At 42.4% G+C, this 20,813-nt stretch overlaps 1 protein-coding gene across 1 annotated transcript in view; it reads right to left on the bottom strand.

Moving 5' to 3' along the window:
* Positions 1 to 20,813, bottom strand: part of SFMBT2 (Scm like with four mbt domains 2) — a 157,815-nt gene that overhangs the window by 55,903 nt on the left and 81,099 nt on the right. Inside the window, exons 7-8 of the mRNA XM_068987562.1 lie at positions 6,534 to 6,626; positions 5,079 to 5,226 (exon numbers count right to left, since the gene is read on the bottom strand). Coding sequence (XP_068843663.1) covers positions 5,079 to 5,226; positions 6,534 to 6,626 — 241 coding nt within the window. The remainder of the gene's footprint in view (positions 1 to 5,078; positions 5,227 to 6,533; positions 6,627 to 20,813) is intronic.

Below are 20,813 nucleotides of genomic sequence, written 5' to 3' on the forward strand. Positions count from 1 at the left end.
TCCCTAGAGCTGAAATTCTCCAAATGCTTTGACCCAAAGACCATTCCAGTCAGGGGAAAGTCATGGTCCACTGACATCGCTCAGCCCTGCATAAGGCCACCAAAATGCCCTCAAGTTACTGAGAAGGGCGGATTTTACAAAGTATCAGGGAGAGAAAACAGCAATAAAGGGTGGTTACACAGAAAACACATTCAACTTGGCATCTTAAGAGTGTAGTTTTATGCCAACTTCAGCCCCAAGACTTATTAAAAGCTTAAAAAACCATTTAACACAACTAAACTTCAATTTCCCCACATATATAATGATTGGAGGTGATGAGATAATCTCTAGTATCACTTTCAGTTATAAAAACCCTTTTATAATAATATATAATCATTTTTGAATAAATAAAACATTCATGTAGAGCAAAGAGAAAATAAAAAATAAAAATAGTTTAAAACTATTCTGTTAAAAGTCTGGTTCCTGGCTGCCCTGGTTACCACCTCCATACCCTAGGCTCCCAAATACAAGTTATCATTTTCATTGATTTCTTAGATAATCTTCCAGACTCTCTTTACAAGAATATGTGCACACATAAATACACATCCTGGAACTTCCATGGTGATCCAGTGGTTAAGAAATGCAGGTGAATGTGGGCTCAACTAGGATCTCGAATGCCACAAAGCAACTAGACCCGTGCTGCACAACCAGAGGAAAACCTGCTCACTGCAACCAAGACCCAATGCAGCAATACATAAAGAAACAATATACACCCTTTCTAGCCTCTTTTCTAGCAATAAAGGCGTGGTACTGTAACCCACTGATCAGCCCACTCACAGCACACCCTGTAGAGCATATCAGGTCAATAGGGAGAGATCTGCCTCATTCTTTTCAACAGCTGCACAGTGTTCACTATATAAACACCTAAAATTGAGTTAACCAACCCCATACAGAAAGACACATGGATTTTCCCAAGTCTTTTGCTATTACACATCATGCTGCAAAAATAACCAAACTTCTATGCATATTATCAGTACATTGTAAGTTTAGGAGAAATTCCCAGAAGTGGAAATGCTAAGTCAACAGCTAAATGCATCTGTAATTTTGGTAAAACTTCCCAAACTGCCTTGCATACAGTTGGCACCTACCTGCATTCCTGCCAGCAAGCCTGAGAGAACCTGTCCCTCCATACTCCATCAAAACAGACCTGCTTCTTCCTTTCTCTTTTGGATGTCCACCTCATCTGAGAAATCCGTGCCATCTCCGTATGACTTTACTGGGCATTTCTCTTCTTATGATGAATTCACATAAAAGGCATGATTCTATTATCATTAAGTATCTACTTGTATTTATAAACCTATATAAGTTTTTGCTTTTCTTCTTACTGGATTATATGTAAAAGCTCTACCATCTCAAGACAACAGTCCTACAGCCAAAAGACAACCCCTAAAGACTACCTCAGATATGCCGATGACACTACCCTCATGGCAGAAAGTGAAGAGGAACTCAAAAGCCTCTTGATGAAAGTGAAAGAGGAGAGTAAAAAAGTTGGCTTAAAGCTCAACATTCAGAAAACGAAGATCATGGCATCTGGTCCCATCACTTCATGGGAAATAGATGGGGAAACAGTGGAAAGTGTCAGACTTTATTTTTTGGGCTCCAAAATCACTGCAGATGGTGACTGCAGCCATGTAATTAAAAGACGTTTACTCCTTGGAAGGAAAGTTATGACCAACCTAGATAGCATATTCAAAAGCAGAGACATTACTCTGCCAACTAAGGTCTGTCTAGTCAAGGCTATGGTTTTTCCAGTGGTCATGTATGGATGCGAGAGTTGGACTGTGAAGAAAGCTGAGTGCCAAAGAATTGATGCTTTTGAACTGTGGTGTTGGAGAAGAGTCTTGAGAGTCCCTTGGACAGCAAGGAAATCCAACCAGTCCATCCTAAAGGAAATCAGTCCTGGGATTTCTTTGGAAGGAATGATGCTGAAGCTGAAACTCCAGTACTCTGGCCACCTCATGCGAAGAGGTGACTCATTGGAAAAGACCCTGATGATGGGAGGGATTGGGGGCAGGAGGAGAAGGGGACGACAGAGGATGAGATGGCTGGATGGCATCACTGACTCGATGGACGTGAGTTTGGGTAAATTCCGGGAGTTGGTGATGGACAGGGAGGCCTGGTGTGCTGCGATTCATGGGGTTGCAAAGAGTTGACATGACTGACCAACTGAACTGAACTGAACTGAAAGATTACTGATGGATCACTTCTTGCTTTAAGGGTTTAAAAAATGATTATCACTGAGGTTTTCTTATTGGAAGATACTAATCACCATTACTCAGTATTTTACAAATGATACATAATACCAATAGAGAAACATTCCTCCTAGAAAAGATATGCTTCAGTTTCAAAAGTGGAAGGAACGGTCTGGAAGACTACATGAAGACAATTTCATTTTACCAAAAATCACCAATACTTAGGTGACAGAGAAGTCATAATTATGGCTGAAGGGTAGGTATAAAAAGCTTAAGATATAAAAAATATTTAATATTATAAAAAAATTTGTACCATCATTTCACTGCACATTTAAGAGTTCAACCATATTAATATAAAACAATTTTCTTAGTATCATAAAATGCAATTATCAAAATAGGCACATCCATTTTACTAGTAAAGCTCCAAGCTATGTGAATAATCTCTTTTTGGAAACATATTTAAAAATTCTCAAGACCCTGGTAAACGTTAAACCTCTACCATCCATCAATCAAACATCCAAAATGCAGATATTTTAAATGTTTTTCCTATTTTTTTAAACCATGTGAGGAAATACCCAACTCATTTTTTAAAATTCTTAAATAGATTCTATTTTGCTAGGAACAAACTCGAAATTTTTCAAGTCCAACCAAGCCACATTTTAGATATCTGTGACATTTTTCTTCAATGACAACAGACTCATCTGCACACACACACTTTGATTAGAAGTTGGGAAGAAACAAAGATGGCCAGAGGGCTTTCCAACTCTACAACTGGCCAGCTGCTGACATTTCACAGAAGGAAAAGACTTTTCTTGCCTGAACCAGTAGATGGTTCATAACATAGAACTTGGGCATCCCAGGTGGTACTGCTGGTAAAGAATCCGCCTGCCGATGCAGAAGACGTAAGAGATGCAGGTTCGATCCCTGAGTCAGGAAGATCCCCTGGAGGAAGACATGGCAACCCACTCCAGTATCCTTGCCTAGAAAATCCCCATGGAGAGAGGAACCTGGTGGGCCACAGTCCACAGCATAGCAAGGAGTCAGACACAACTGAAGCAACTTAGCATGCACACACACAACACAGAACTTGTACTGTCACGTAAAGAATTATAAGAACACTGGGATTTGTATCACCTCTTTGATTTTATACAGCAGAGGTCCCCAACCTTTTTGGCACCAGGGGCTGGTTTCATGGAAGACAGTTTCTCCATGAACCAGGGGTGGGGGAATGGTTTCTGGATGACTCAAGTGAATTACATTTATTGTGCACTTTATTTCTATTATTATTACATCAGCTCCACCTCAGAGCATCAGGCATCAGATCCCGGCAGTCAGGGATCCCTGCTATAGAATATCTGTGGAGTACCAGGGGTGCCCCCATTTACCAGTCTTGAAAACTGAGGCACAGTGATTTGCAGAGTCATCCACAGGCACCCAAATGGACACAAAAACAGAGGCCACGGGATCCTAATCTTCACCACCCATAACTGAGCAAAGAATCAGCAGCCTGACCGCCTGTGCTGTTACTAAGTGTAGGGTCCTGGGCAGGTTACATAAACTCCCTGGAACTAAGTCTCCTTGTAGGGAAATCCTCATTTTGAGGACTCGATGAATTTGGCACTGGAAACATTGGAAGCAGTGTTTTGGAGAAACATTATAATCAGGCTGAATTCCATTACTGCAGAACGTCAATGAGAAGAAGCAAGGGCCGAGATGGAAATAATTCAAAAGCATCTCTTCTGCGGGGCTGACACTGGAGGATGAATTAGGATAAAAGCCCAGCAAAGTATAGTCATTCCACAATAAGTGAGGAGCAACACGACTGATGTACACATAACCCAGTCTCCGGAGATCTGAAGAGATGAGCACAAAAGCCCTGTTTCATTTGAGATTATCTGTCAAAATCTCCCCAGAACTTAAGTTCTCTATTCTTGTTTTTTTTTTCTCTTCCTTCATTCCCCTTCTTTTCCTATCCATCTTCTCACCTTTCATCTCTCTGCATCCTCCCTGGAAAAACCTTAGAATTACAAGGACAAGAAATCACATCTGTAAAGTACAGCACGGTACTCAGTCATACTATGGTTTATGGGTCTCAATTCAAGAGGACTTGAATGCAACCTGGTTCCCAACTTAATTACTGTCATGTCTTATGGAAACAAAGTGCTAAAAACCTGAGAGCAACTGGGCTCTAGGGAAAAGTCAACTTATTGGAAATACCGTATTAGAGAAATGTTTCGTTAGCAGGTTGCTGCCTTTTTAAAGCCACAGCTCAGACACGTTCCAGTTTTTAATCCCAATCACTTGGCAATTCTGTACCCTCTCTCACCACACAGCAGAAACACAGCTGTCAATTGTACAGTAACAGAAGGGTAGCAATGTTTCACAGAGGAGCCCAGGGTCACATGCCTCCCCAGGGGATGGAGCTGTGTGTGTGTGAACACGTGTGTGTGTGTACACGTGTGTGTGCTAAGTCACTACAGCCATGTCCAACTCTGTGTGACCGCATAGAGCCCGCCAGGCTCCTCTGTCCATGGGATTCTCCAAGAAAGAGTACTGGAGTGGGTTGCCACGTACTCCTCCAGGGCATCTTCCTGACCCAGGTATCAAACCTGCATTTCTTCTGTGTCCCGCACTGGCAGGCAGGTTCTTTACCACTAGCACCACCTGGGAAGCCTGAAGGAGCTGTAACAGACCCTATGTCAAGCTAACCAAGAAACACACTGTTTCCCCACTGCGTCTGAAATGTTTATGGCATAAACGTCTCCACATCAACAAAGGCATCACTTTGCTGACAATACGGGTCCTCCTGAACCACCCAAACGCTGTCAGTTTTCACAAAACACAAACCTTTGGGAGGGGTGAGATTGACTCCGTTTTTAAGGCACCACTGAACTGGTAAGATCCCCAGAGAGTCCGCATGGCACAACATCGAGAGTTTACTAGGCTCTGGTCTGAGGTCGTCAATCGTCACTTGAAAAAAGTGATTGTTAAAAACCTGAAAGAAAAGACAACAGCACCCAGGGTTAATTCCTTGAGATGAACAAATAATGCTGGGAGGAAGACTGGCACAGCTTTCAAATGAAGTACATATATTTCACCCAAATGGTCACAGAAATACCTGCTGTTTCAATGCATATTCTTAAAGTGGTCCAGTCATGAAAAAAGTTTAAGTTGATCATTTCGGTCATACTAATGGAACTAAAATGCATGTTGGCTAGAATCTAAATGTGCTGGATTCTTCCACCATTTATAAAATGATATAAATAGTGGATATGCTCAGTCCCTCAGTCATGTCTGACTCTTTAGTGACATCATGGACTGCAGCCTGCCAGGCTCCTCTGTCCGTGGAATTTCCTGGGCAAGAACACTGGAGTGGGTTGACATTTCTTCCTCCAATAAATAGTGTGTGTGTGTGTGTGTGTGTGTGTATACATGTGTGTGTGTGTGTATTTAAAGTAGAAACACATACTGGGCAAGAACACTGGAGTGGGTTGACATTTCTTCCTCCAATAGTGTGTGTGTGTGTGTGTAAGTGTGTGTGTGTGTACGTGTGTGTGTGTATTTAAAGTAGAAACACGTACTTTAGATGTGAGGATAGGTGAGCTGACTGAGACGTCTTTGATGGGGAAGGGAAATTATAATCTTAAAAGACTAGCAGCTGGTTAATAAAATGTCTTTACATGAAATGGTGCTTTCATTTTAAATCTGCGAACTGTAGATGTATGACTTTTCCTTTAATCGGTGAAAGCAGATGAAAGAAAGGAAGTGAAGTGTTCTCTGCCCCCTCACTCCGGAAACAGGACTTTGCTTATCACCATTTGCAAGTATTTTCAAAATAGATCACATGGGCTATAATCAGTGTGGCAGGAGGAGCCCAATTATTAGTACAAATACTACGTATGCAAACTTATCAGCAGTTCTTTTCATGAGCACAGACAAATGGTAGGCTCAGTATCATGCGGTTAATAAGAGAAGGTGGCACATATTCAGTGGTTGAGTTCACTGCTATAAATTCAGTTTCTCGTCGGCAGCTTCCTCTAGGACACAAGCGTCTGCATTGTGTACTATCAGAGGACAACTGATGTTCACCCACCCATTACAAGAGGAGGCACCTGATCAAACTCGCTCCATGATGTAAGTGACCAAAACGGGAGCTTAAGACAGGGCTAGGCTGCAGAGGAAGCCCTCTTTCCTGGGTTACGTGGCACTGAGCCTATTCCCTCGGGTTGGCTTGGGAACAGAAACACTTACGATGTGATCCACTCCAGAGGTGGAGGTCAGGAGCAGGGGAGGGATGCTCACCTTGGTCACGGATGCAGGGCAAATGTGACTCATGTTCACGGTCTCTAGCTTCATCCCAACTGTGAAGAAATGGCTTCTCAAATCTGCATGGTCCTGCAGGGAAAAGACTGAGACTGTTAAAAAGACCTTGGATTGTAAATTAACTCGGTAACTGACCGCATGCTTGCTTTGAATGTTTTAGTGGGCGACCTACAACAGACTGAAATAATTAACCCTCTCCAGCCTCTAATTATGGCAAGACATCACGTGCTTGGGGCTTCCCTGATGGCTCAGACAGTAAAGAATCCACCTGCAACGTCTGAGACCTGGGTTTGATCCCTGAGTTGGGAAGATCCCCTGGAGAAGGGAGTGGCAACCCACTCCAGTATTCTTGCCTGGAGAATTCCATGGACAGAGGAGCCTGGCAGGCTACAGTCCATTGGGCTGCAAAGAGTCGGACACAACTGAGCAACTTTTGCTTCACTTCATCGTGTATTTAATTATTTTCTGCAGGCTTCATTGCTTTTCCAAGGGAGAAACAAGCCTTGGTGGCCATACTGAAATTTTGTACTACACAATTTAAAAAAAAACACACCACATGGCTTTGATTTTCCTATCATGGACAGACATGCAGCACAGTAATGGAAACAACCAGTCATCTAAAACACAGCAGGGGCATCCTTGGAAAAGGCGGCCTCTTGCTACTGGAGTTACTTCGCAGGCTTCGGGGAGGATCTGGTGGGGGGATACAGCTTGTCTTCTCTGCATTCAGTATCAGTGATGGGTACTGATACTGGTTCTTGGAAAAGTGGAGACAACACACCCCGAAACAGCCCAGCACCCAATCAGAACCTGCCTCCTGCTCTATAAAGATGAGCTACACCCCCCACTTAATAGGTGTCTGGCAGTTTTATAGACAATTCACCAAAGCCTTGTGTGTGTGAGCAGAGCCTTCCTGCCTTCTCAAGAAAACACATTTCAGACACTGCTTCAGCTACCCAGCAACAGATGAGGCTGGTGGGACTCTGGCCACCAGGATTTATCTTGCCGAGATGGAGGTCACCTCGTAACTCACGGTCTTTATAAACAGCAGTGGATAAATAAATGTCTTTGCAGGCTGTCCCTGAGGAAATAAGTGCTGCAAGTAAATCCTGCTGTTTCTAAATACATCAATTGGGTGTGAGAAGTACAAACGCAGCTGGGGATCTATGACTTCCTTTGATCTGCCAATGTAAAGTGGATTTAAAAACTTTTTTTATTGAAGTATAGTTGATTTACAATGTTGTGGTAGTCTCAGGTGTACAGTAAAGTGATTCAGTTACACATACAAACACATGTGAATTCTTTTTCAGATTCTTTTCCATTACAGATTATTACAAGAAATTGAATATTGTTCCTGGTGCTATATAGTAGGTCCTTGTTATCTATCTAGTTTATATACAGTAATGTGTATATTTTAATCCCAAATGTCTAATTTGTCCCAAGCTCTCTGTGTGACCTTGACCACTGACCTGAAGTCTTCAGCCAATTTCACATCCATCCCTGTCTCGGCTCCAAGCCCCACCAGAAGGTTGCTCAATCACAACTCCCAATGCTGGGGTGGAAACCTTTTAATGCACAGGAACCCTTCACTAATAACTGTCCCTTACCTGCTTCAATACTTTGGCCACTTGATATGAAGACCTGACTCTTTGGAAAAGACCCTGATGCTGGGAAAGACCGAGGGCAGGAGGAGAAGCGGGTAGCAGAGGATGAGACGGTTAGATAGCATTACGGACTCAACGGACATGAGTTTAAGCAAACTCTGGGAGAGATTGAGAACAGGGAAGGCTGGCATGCTACAGTCCATGAGATCACAAAGAGCTGGACATGACTTGGCATCAGGAACAACCGCAACAACCTGCTGCCCCATTTTACTCATAGGTGTCTAGAGGTACCTTCTGCTCCTTAGGAATAAAGCATTAAGTCTTGGACAGAAATGTGGTCCACAGACAATCTTCTCTCTCCAAGGCTGTGGATTCTATAATAAATCCTTTTTGTTAATGATTTCAGTGCATCCTGAATTAAACTGCGCATCTAGGTTAAAAGGGGATCACTCTGTGTACATACCACACTCTCATCTTTCTAGAGTCCCTGTATGCCTCTGTGAACCTCTGAACATCTTCCCCTCTGTTCATACTTAAGAAATATCACCCACATCAAAACCATATGTAGTCACATGTGGGATGAAAATAAAATATTAATGACATGAACATTTTTAAACAATTAACATACTGTTAGCAACACTTTGTCTTGATGACAATCAAATATTTTAAAATAAAGCTTAGTGAAAAAAGGTTGAGAAACAAGTTTTCCTTTGTGATTCACAACTTAGGTTTCCTACACTTAAATTTTTTCTACTAGGATTCAGTTGCAAGCACACAAATTTCTTACTCATGGAAATCCATCTGGTTTTGTTCCAACCTATGTGAAAACTCTTGAGCTTTCTTGTTTACTATATTGCAAAAAAAAAAAAAAAAAGGAAAGAAAGAAACTGAATATTTTGAGGGGCTACTTGCAACCATAAGCAGGTCATTTATATTGTGGTCTCAAATATCCATGTCTATTGGTCACAGCAAATACCCGCTTCCAACAGTACAAGAGAAAAGTCTACACATGGACATCACCAGATGGTCAATATCACAATCAGATTGATTAGATTCTTTGCAGCCAAAGATGGAGAAGCTCTACAAAGTCTGCAAAAACAAGACCGGGAGCAGACTGTGGTTCAGATCATGAGTTCCTTACTGCCAAATTCAGACTTAAATCAAAGAAAATAAGGAAAACCACTAGACCTTTCAGGCATGACCTAAATCAAATTCCTTACAATTATGCAGTGGAAGTGAGAAATAGATTCAAGGGATCAGAACTGATAGAGGACCTGGAGAACTATGGACAGATGTTCGGGTCACTGTACAGGAGAAAAGGATCAAGACCATCCCTCCACCAAAAAATGTGAAAAAGCAAAAAATGGCTGTCTCAGGAGGCCTTACAAATAGCTGTGAAAAGAAGAGAAGCAAAAAGCAAAGGAGAACAGGAAAGATCAACCCATTTGAATGCAGAGTTCCAAAGAACAGCAAGGAGCGATAAGAAAGCCTTCCTCAGTAATCAGTGCACAGAAATAGAAGAAAACAATAGAACAGGAAGGAATAGAGATCTCCTCAAGAAAATGAGATACCAAGGGAACATTTCATGCAAAGATGGGCACAGTAAAGGACAGAAATGGTTTGAACCTAACAGATGCAGATGACATTAAGAAGAGGTGGCAAGAATACATATGCAGATGATATTAAGAAGAGGTGGCAAGAATTATACAAAAAAGATCTTCACGACCCAGATAATCACGATGGTGTGATCACTCACCTAAAGCCAGACATCCTGGCATGCAAAGTCAAATGGGCCTTAGGACGCATCACTATGAACAAAGCTAGTGGAGGTGATGGAATTCCACTTGAGCTATTTCAAAACTTAAAAGACGATGCTGTTAAAGTGCTGCACTCAATATGCCCACCAATTTGGAAAACTCAGCAGTGGCCACAGGACTGGAAAAGGTCAGTTTTCATTCCAATCCCAAGGAAAGGCAATGCCAAAGAATGTTCAAACTACCACACAACTGCACTCATCTAACACGCTAGCAAGTAATGTTCAAAATTCTCCAAGTCAGGCTTTAACAATATATGAACCGTGAACTTCCAAATGTTCAAGCTGGGTTTAGAAAAGGTAGAGGAACCTTAGATCAAATTGCCAACACCCACTGGATCATCAAAAAAGCAAGGAGTTGCAGAAAAACATCTATTTCTGCTTTATTGACTATACCAAAGCCTTTGACTGTGTGGAACACAATAAACTGTGGAAAATTCTGAAAGAGATGGGAATACCAGACCACCTGACCTGCCTCTTGAGAAACCTATATAAAGGTCAAGAAGCAACAGTTAAAACTGGACATGGAACAACAGACTGGTTCCAAATAGGGAAAGTAGTACGGGAAGGCTGTATACTGTCACCCTGCTTATTTAACTTATATGCAGAGTACATCATGAGAAACACTGGGCTGGATGAAGCACAAGCTAGGGTCAAGACTGCCGGGAGAAATACCAATAACCTCAGATATGCAGATGACACCACCACCCTTATGGCAGAAAGTAAAGAAGAACTAAAGAGCCTCTTGATGAAAGTGAAGAGGTGAGTGAAAAAGTTGGCTTAAAACTAACATTTAGAAAACTAAGGTCATGGCTTCTGGTACCATCACTTCATGGCAAACAGGTGGGGAAACACTGGAAACAGTGTCAGACTTTATTTTCTTGGGCTCCAAAATCACTGCAGATGGTGACTGCAGCCATGAAATTAAAAGACGCTTACTCCTTGGAAGAACAGCTATGACCAACCTAGACAGCATATTAAAAAGCAGAGACATTACCTTGTCAACCAAGGTCCGTCTAGTCAAAGCTATGGTTTTTCCAGTGGTCATGTATGGATGCGAGAGTTGGACTATCAAGAAAACTGAGAGTCAAAGAATTAATGCTTTTGAACTGTGGTGTTGGAGAAGACTCTTGAGAGTCCCTTGGACTGCAAGGAGATCCAACCAGTCCATCCTAAAGGAAATCAGGCCTGAATATTCATTGGAAGGACTGATGCTGAAGCTGAAACTCCAATACTCTGGCCACCTGATGGGAAGAACTGACTCCTTGGAAAAGACCCTGATGCTGGGAAAGACTTAAAGGCAAGGAAGAGAAAGGGACAACAGAGGATGAGATCGTTGGATGGCATCACGTACTTAATGGACAAGAGTTTGAGTTAACTCCAGGAGTTGGTGATGGACAGGGAGGCCTGGCGTGCTGCAGTCAATGGAGTTGCAAAGAGTCAGACACGACTGAGCGACTGAACTGAACTGAACTGAGTTATTGATTATATCTTATTAATAAACATGAGCTCCAAATTTCAAAAAGGAACTTGGAAATTTTAAAACATATCCTTTTCTGCTCAGAGGTAACTTTCACTTTGTTTAGGTCATTTTTGGGGATGAAATTTTACAAATTTCAAATTCCTTTTTTAAATTTTATTTACTCATTTTTTGGCTGTGCCAGGTCTTCATTGCTGTGTGTGGGCTTTTGTTTAGTTGCAGCGAGCAGAGGCAACACCACAGTTCAAAAGCATCAATTCTTCAGCGCTCAGCCTTCTTCACAGTCCAACTCTCACATCCATACATGACTCCTGGAAAAACCACAGCTTTGACCAGACGGACCTTTGTTGGCCGTCTCTGCCAAAGTAATGTCTCTGCTTTTGAATATGCTGTCTAGGTTGGTCATAACTTTTCTTCCAAGGAGCAAGCGTCTTTAATTTTATGGCTGCAGTCACCTTCTGCAGTGATTTTGGAGCCCAAAAGAATAAAGTCTACCACTGTTCCCCTATCAACGTGCCATGAAGTGCTGGCACCAGATGCCATGATCTTAGTTTTCTGAATGTTGAGTTTTAAGCCAACTTTTCACTCTCCTCTTTCACTTTCTTTGCTTTCTGCCATAAGGGTGGTGGCATCTGCATATCTAAGGTGATTGATATTTCTCCCAGCAGTCTTGAATGCAGCCTGTGCTTCATCCACCCCAGTGTTTCTCATCATGTACTCTGCATATAAGTTAAATAAGCAGGGTGACAGTATACAGCCTTGACATACTCCTCTCCGTATTTGGTATCAGTCTATTATTCTAATTGTTGCTTCTTGACCTGCCTACAGATTTCTCAGGAGGCAGGTCAAGTGGTCTGGTATTCCCATCTCTTTCAGAATTTTCCACAGTTTGTTGTGATCCACACAGTCAAAGGCTTTGGCATAGTCAATAAACAGATGTTTTTCTGGAACTCTCTTGCTTTTTTGATGATCCAATGGATGTTGGCAATTTGATCTCTGGTTCCTCTACCTTTTCTAAATCCAGCTTGAATGTCTGGAAGTTCACGGTTCATGTATTGTTGAAGCCTGACTTGGAGAATTTTGAACACTACTTGCTAGCATGTTAGATGAGTGCAATTGTGCCGTAGTTTGAGCATTCTTTGGCATTGCCTTTCTTTGGGATTGGAATGAAAACTGATCTTTTCCAGCATTTTCACAGCATCATGTTTTAGGATTTTAAATTTCTCAACTGGAATTCCATCACCTCCACTAGCTTTGTTCGTAGTGATGCGTCCTAAGGCCCATTTTACTTTGCATGCCAGGATGTCTGGCTCTAGGTGAGTGATCACACCATCGTGATTATCTGGGTCATGATGTTCTTTTCTGTATAGTTCTTCTATGTATTCTTGCCACTTCTTCTTAATATCTTCTGCCTCTGTTACGTCCATACCATTTTTGCTCTTTATTGTGCCCATCTTTGCATGAAATGTTTACTTTGGTATCTCTAATTTTCTTGAAGAGATCTCTAGTCTTTCCCATTCTATTGGTTTCCTCTATTTCTTTGCACTGATCACTAAGAAAGGCTTTCTTATCTCTCCTTGCTCTTCTTTGGAATTCTGCATTTAATGGGTGTATTTTTTTTCTCCTTTGCTTCTTCAGTTCAGTTCAGTTCAGTTGCTCAGTCGTGTCTGACTCTTTGTGACCCCATGAATCGCAGCACACCAGGCCTCCCTGTTCATCACCATCTCCCAGAGTTCACTCAGACTCACGTCCATCGAGTCCGTGATGCCATCCAGCCATCTCATCCTTTGTCGTCCCCTTCTCCTCCTGCCCCCAATCCCTCCCAGCATCAGAGTCTTTTCCAATGAGTCAACTCTGTGCATGAGGTGGCCAAAGTACTGGAGTTTCAGCTTTAGCATCATTCCTTCCAAAGAAATCCCAGGGCTGATCTCCTTCAGAATGGACTGGCTGGATCTCCTTGCAGTCCAAGGGACTCTCAAGAGTCTTCTCCAACACCACAGTTCAAAAGCATCAATTCTTCGGTGCTCAGCCTTCTTCACAGTCCAACTCTCACATCCATACATGACCACAGGAAAAACCATAGCCTTGACTAGACGGACCTTAGTCGGCAAAGTAATGTCTCTGCTTTTGAATATACTATCTAGGCTGGTCATAACTTTTCTTTCAAGGAGTAACCGTCTTTTAATTTCATGGCTGCAGTCACCATCTGCAGTGATTTTCAAGCCAAAAAAAATAAAGTCTGACATTGTTTCCACTGTTTCCCCATCTATTTCCCATGAAGTGATGGGACTGGATGCCATGATCTTCGTTTTCTGAATGTTGAGCTTTAACCCAACTCTTTCGCTCTCCTCTTTCACTTTCATCACTTCTCTCCTTTCCACAGCTATTGGTAAGGCCTTCTCAGACAACCATTTTGCCTTTTTGTATTTCTTTTTCTTGGGGATGGGTTGATCACTGCCTCCTGTCACGAACCTCCATCCATAAGTCTTCAGGAACTCTTATTTGATCTAATCCCTTGAATCTATTTGTCACTTCTACTGTAAAATCGTAAGGGATCTGATTTAGGTCATACCTGAACAGTCTAGTGGTTTTCCCTACTTTGTTCAATGTAAGTCTGAATTTGACAATAAGGAGCTCATGATCTGAGCCACAGTCAGCTCCCGGTCTTGTTTTTACTGACTTTGTAGAGCTTCTCCTCTTTGGCTGCAAAGAATATAATCAATCTGATTTCAGTATTGACCATCTGGTGATGTCCATGTGTAGAGTCTTCTCTTGCACTGTTGGAAGAGGGTGTTTGCTATGACCTAACACCCAAAAAAAGATGTTGTTTTCATCATAGGGGACTGGAATGCAAAAGTAGGAAGTCAAGAGATACCTGGAGTAACAAAGGCTAATAGAGTTTTGCCAAGAGAATGCACTGGTATACCAAACACCCTCTTCCAACAACGCAAGCAAATTCAGTCAGAGAAACATCAAAACTACATGATTTCCTGATATCCATTCCAATTCTGTGTTCTGTCCTTCATCCTTTCATTTGATCAGCATCGATTAAAAACCACTGGGGCACCACACACTGAGTTTCTCTGGTGGCTCAGTGGTAAAGAATCTGCCTGTAATGCAGGAGACCCGGATTCAATCCCTGCATAGGGAAGATCCCCTGGAGAAGGGAACGGCTACCCACTCCAGTTTGCTTGCCTAGAGAATTCCATGGACAGAGGAGCCTGAGCCTGGCGATCTATAGTCCTTGGGGTCGAAAAGAGTCAGACATGACTGAACGACGAGCACTTTCACTTCACTTTCATCCCAGACCAGGCCACCAGATGATGCACAGAATACACACAGTGAAAACTGCATTCGTAAAAGGTGGAAGGAAGAGACACACAGAGAACAACGACGGAAGATGCAGGCTTAGAAAAAAAATTCAGAGCAAACACTGTTTTTATTTGTAGCATCAAAAAGCATAACCACCAAGACACTGGCAGTCCAGGGGTTTAAAAGTGTGAAACTTAATTTTGAATATAAAAATCATGAGACTTCGGATGACAGTGAAATGATTCCGGGAAGGTGGGACAGTAAATTCAGTTAGGGAGGCTGGGTCTTAAAATACTGCAGAGGTTTTTAGGTCTGATCCAAGAAGCAAAAGGAGTCATTCAGCACTCCTAATACACACAGAGATTTTTGCGGTAAAAAAAAATTCAACGCCAGTGGATTTCCAAATAAGCCAATACACAGACCCTCTGAGCTCAGTGTGTGTGCAAATAAATGTAGACACATATGAATGTATGAGAAAAGGCAAAGATATTCTCATTGGAAAACAAATTTAGTTCGAGCCCATTTACCTAGGGCTATTAACACAGTCAGAGAACACATGTTCATTTACAGACACCAGCTAATCATTTTTGATTCTAAGGAGAGACTGAGGGGAAGTGTTGCTGACCCCCGAAATGATTCAGAAAACCAATGATCTGCCGAGAGATAATGGGAAATTCATTGTGGGTTGAAAGATACATCCTGGCCTTTGCAAAGCTCTGAAGAATCCTTCACACCTCTCAATTACTGAACCAAGAATGATGCTGCTCCTGAAATGAGGAGTAAGTGGTAGATCCTCAGGACATTTACAGATGTGCCTGTCACATTCACGAAACACTGTTTATTCAAACGAACCAGAGTCCAGTTCAACTGCTTATGGAAAATCCCCTTTCTCTTAAGACAGGCTGGCAATGTCATTCCCATTTTCATTAATGGCTAGACGTTTTATTTTTGCCCTGAAGTAGTTTTATATTGATGAGAAGTAAAACACCATTCATTTTACTGAAGGGCTGTCTTACCAGCCTACCTTAACAATCACTCTTCAGGGAATCTTATTTTCAGTTGAATGACAATGTAAAAGAGATTATTATACACATCAACTTCCATAACCCACGCGAACTTCATCAGCTTTACTTTTCCTAAACCCACAGAGCTTTCACTCTCTCTCACGAAATCAGTCCTGAATATTCATTGGGAGGACTGATGCTGAAGCTGAAACTCCAAAATTTTGTCCCCCTGATGAGAAGAACTGATGCATTGGGAAAGACCCTGATGCTGGGCAAGACTGAAGACGGGTGGAGAAGGGGACGACAGAGGATGAGATGGTTGGATGGCATCACCGACTGGATGCACGTGAGTTTGAGGAAGCTCCGGGAGTTGGTGATGGACAGGGAAGCCTGGCGTGCTGCAATCCATGGGGTCGCAAAGAGTCGGACATGACTGGGCAACAGCTGAAGAGTCAGAGATTCTGCACTGACACTGACCCTAGCTGGGTTTGGAGTAAAATATTCAAGCAGGGAGAAACAGTAACAGCAATGAACATACTGTAAATACTTGTGAGCACTTTCCTTGTATTATTATTTTCCCCTCATAGCAGACTATGAGGTATGATCCATCTTACAGACATATAGAGGTTAAGTTACCTAAACAAGGACACACAGCTGACAAGAGAATGCATGCGTGCCTGCTAACTCTGTGCAACCCCATGGGCTATAGTCCGCCAGGCTCCTCTGTCCATGGGATTCTCCATGCATGAATACTGGAGCGTGATGCCATTTCCTTCTGCAGAGAATCTTCCAGACTCAGGGATCGAACCTGCATCTCCTATGTCGCCTGCACTGGCAGGCGGGGTCTTCACCTCTAGCGCCACCTGGGAAGCCAGGATTCAGATCGACGTGGTCTGAGGCTAAGAACATGATCTAGCCATCAGATTACCTAGTCGTCTGTGAGTAGCCATGGAACAGACTGAGAAGCAAAGACCAAAATGGCTCTTTTCATTTTTCAACTGCTAATAGCTGAACAAGCAAAAAAATAACAACAAATAAAACCCTTATTTACAACCTATACACTCCTAAGATGCTATTTCAAATAAAGATATTGCCAAATTAAAAAGTGATAGCTATTAATACTGACCACTTACTGCAAACCTCCAATTACTGATGTCAATTCATAGCACTTGTCGATGGCTTAAGAAAAAACTGTCAAGATAAAATTCTGACACTAGAATTACCTCCCAATGGTTGTATACAATCAGTCTTCATCAACAATGAACCACTATTTTTTACTAATTGCTTTCATGTTCTTTAAGGAGTGGAGATTGAAGAAATGTGTATGGCGAATGCCTACAATTCTCTACAAGTTATCAGTCATCGACACCTATCTGTCATATAACGGTATCAGTGCTAACCCAGACGGGTTCATCTGATAAATGGAGTTCATCCAGGAAACGTGCCCAGCTGCCAAGTCCACAGGAGCCCCAACCTGCTGGTGGTATTTTCAATACCCTGTGTTAAGTGCTAACCTGGGTACAGAATGAAGTAAAAAACATGTGGTTCCCGACATTGAGAATCTTGGAATTTAGTTAGAAAATGACTGAAATGTGATAAAGAAGGCTGGAAAAAGAAGTGTGCATAAAACGCAATATATCTGGCATTCTGCCCGATGTCTTTTATTTCACCTGTGAGGCAGAGGACATCAGATGACCTCAGAGCACCCCAGGTACACACTGGTCCCCGAGATCCCTTTAAAGGGAGCCCCATGCCTGGGAAAAAAAGCATGACCTGAAAGAATCAAATATCACCATTTAAGAAACACTGCTGCACAGAGCGGGCTTCCCAGGTGGTGCAGTGATAAAGAACCCGCCTGCCAATTCAGGAGACGTAAGAGATGCGGCTTCAATCCCTGGGTCGGGAAGATCCCCTGGAGGAGGGATTGGCAACCCACTCCAGCATTCTTGCCTGGAGAATCCCTTGGACAGAGGAGCCTCATGGGCTACAAAACATCAGCTATGACTGAGCGCACACACTGTGCAGAGCTGCCTGAATATTGGTCACTGGCAGAGCAACAGAGCTTCAGGGTGAATACTGAGGTTCTCTAGGACACAGACAAGTGCCAGAGGGTTAGCGTACAGAAGGAGGTGAAGAGTACTGACTGAGAGGCAGAAGACAGGGAAAAAGAAAGACCATTTCAGGGTCACCTCATTTCCCAAATGCCTCCTTGATCTTAACCCACTGACTGCTCTCCATTTGCTTGAGGAGCTGGGAGCGCTTACAGTTTAGCACGTGTGCATCACAGGTTCTTCAAGCAGCCAATGCTTCTTGCCAGCCCTGCTTCATTAGATAAATACACCCCACATGGTACAAAAATAGGAAGAATGTGGCATGGGGGAGAGGGAGTTTAAACTAATTAACATGACACAATTAAAATGTACTCGGTGAAGACTTTCATGTAAGAAAAGCAGTGCCCCACTCCCTGTACAGAAACCAAACTTTTACAGCCCCAGTTCCACAATTAAATACTCCAGGAATTTCCTTCAGCAGTGGCCATTTGAGCCTCAATCTTTAATCCTCTGGTTCTAGTTTTGCTCATGAGGATATAAAAAATGGACAAAAAACAATATGCAATTCAGTCCCCTTGCATATAAGTATAAAAATCTTTTAGCACATCATACCCAAAAACACTGCCATACGACCCAGCAATCCCACTGCTGGGAATACACCCCAGGCAACCAGAATTAAGAGACGTGTGTACCCCAGCGTTCATCACAGCACTGTTTACAATAGTTAGGACACGGAAGCAACCTAGATATCCATTGGCAGAAAAATGGATAAGGAAGTTGTGGTACATATACACCATGGAATATTACTCAGCTATTAAAAAGAACTCATCTGAATCAGTTCTAATGAGGTGGGTGAAACTGGAACCTATTATACAGAGTGAAGTAAGTCAGAAAGAAAAACAGCAATACAGTATATTAACGCATATATATGGAACTTAGAAAGATGGTAATGATAACCCTGTATGTGAGACAGCAAAAGAGACACAGATGTCAACAATAGACTTTTGGACTCTGTGGGAGAGGGCGAGGGTCGGATGATTTGAGAGAATAGCACTGAACATGTATACTACCAACTGTGAAATACGTCACCAGTCCAAATCGACGCATGAAACGGGGCATTTAGAGCTGGTGCACTGGGACAGCCCAGAGGGATGGACGGGGAGGGAGGCGGGAGGTGAGCTCTTGATGCAGAACACGTGCACACCCGTGGCGGATTCATGTCAGCGTGTGGCAAAAACCACCACAATATTGTAAAGTAATTAGCCTCCAATTAAAATAAATTAATTAATAAAAAAAGAACACTTCCCAGTATAATTTTTTCAGTTGCAACATGCCAGTGTTGTTTTTTTTTTTTTTTTGGTCTTCAGAGACCTCGAACATTGCATAAGCATTTTTTCAAAGGCTTCATTTAATTTGCATAATTTCTAAGAATAGGCTCCAGAAAAGTCCAAGGGGGGTTTTAATTAGTCTTACACTCACATATATATTATCAATACACAATGCCCTAGGCTTTAATTCCTTTATTCACATCAGCATGTTCTGTTATGCTAAAAAAAAAAATCCAATGCAATTTATCACACTGTTCCTCTTCTGTCTTACGAAAGGCCTAGTTCTCATATGGTCATTAGATAATTACCCTCTTCACATTAGTTTCATCTAAAAATGGACATTAAGATGCCAGCATTAATTAAATCAATAGCATTATTATATTTCAATTCCACTGCACTTAATTAAACTTACCCACGAAGTCTTTATAAAAAAAAGTAATAAAAAATCTATAAGCTGAACACTAATAAGCGTTTCCATTTTTTACTTACAGCTGTAAATACCAATTTTTATCAACTAGTCCTGCATTCAATCAAGTTAAAAAGCAGTCATGAGAAAACCTAGTATTACATACTTCAACCCAAACCACAAAAATTTGTTAACAGGTGATTATAGCAGGACTATTTCCGAAGTTAAGTTCCCAAACCGATACACTGGTTGTTTTAAAACAACAGGGGCAAGGACAATGCCTTTCATTGATTAATACTTAAAACACCACAAAAACACTAAGTGGCTAGAAATTCAACCTTACTTACAGCACCACTATAAGAAAAAAACAAACAGGAAAACACACACATAGGTAAACGGTGATTACGGGCTTCCATAGAGGTTCAGTAGCAACGAATTCACCTGTCATGCAGGAGACATGGAGAAGGCGATGGCACCCCACCCCAGTACTCTTGCCTGGAGAATCCCATGGACGGAGGAGCCTGGTGGGCTGCAGTCCATGGGGTAGCAAAGAGTCGGACACGACTGAGCGACTTCACTTTCACTTTTCACTTTCATGCATTGGAGAAGGAAATGGCAACCCACTCCAGTGTTCTTGCCTGGAGAATCCCAGAGACGGGGGAGCCTGGTGGGCTGCCATCTATGGGGTCACACAGAGTCGGACACGACTGAAGCGACTTAGTAGCACCAGCAGCAGGAGATATGGGTTGGATCCCTGGGTCAAGAAGATTCCCTGAAGGTAACGGCACCCCACTCCAGTATTCTTGCCTGGAGAATTCCATGAACAGAGGAGCCTGGTGGGCTACAGTCCATGGGGCCATGAGAGCTGGAGACGACTTGGCAACTAACCAACAACGAAGTGTGGCAAGTGGGATCCTAGCTCCCTGACCAGGCAAATCACAGCAAAGATAACCAAGATGCACTGCAATTCTTAAGTGTTTGGAATTGAAAGCAAGACATTATCTAGCAGCCTGCAGGCAGCAGCGCAGGGCCCCACAATCAAGACATCACTATTTTTTTAAAATTATAGTTTCTTTACTTTGCCAGCAAAGGTCCGTCTAGTTTAGGCTATGGTTTTTCCAGTAGTCATATGGATATGAGAGTTGGACTATAAAGAAGCTGACCGCCAAAGAATTGATGCTTTCGGACTGTGGTGTTGGAGAAGACTCTTGAGAGTCCCTTGGACTGCAAGGAGATCCAAGCAGTCCATCTTAAAGGAGAT

Source organism: Capricornis sumatraensis, chromosome 15, assembly GCF_032405125.1.
Source record: "Capricornis sumatraensis isolate serow.1 chromosome 15, serow.2, whole genome shotgun sequence".
In the NCBI taxonomy this organism is placed as follows: Eukaryota; Metazoa; Chordata; class Mammalia; order Artiodactyla; family Bovidae; genus Capricornis; species Capricornis sumatraensis.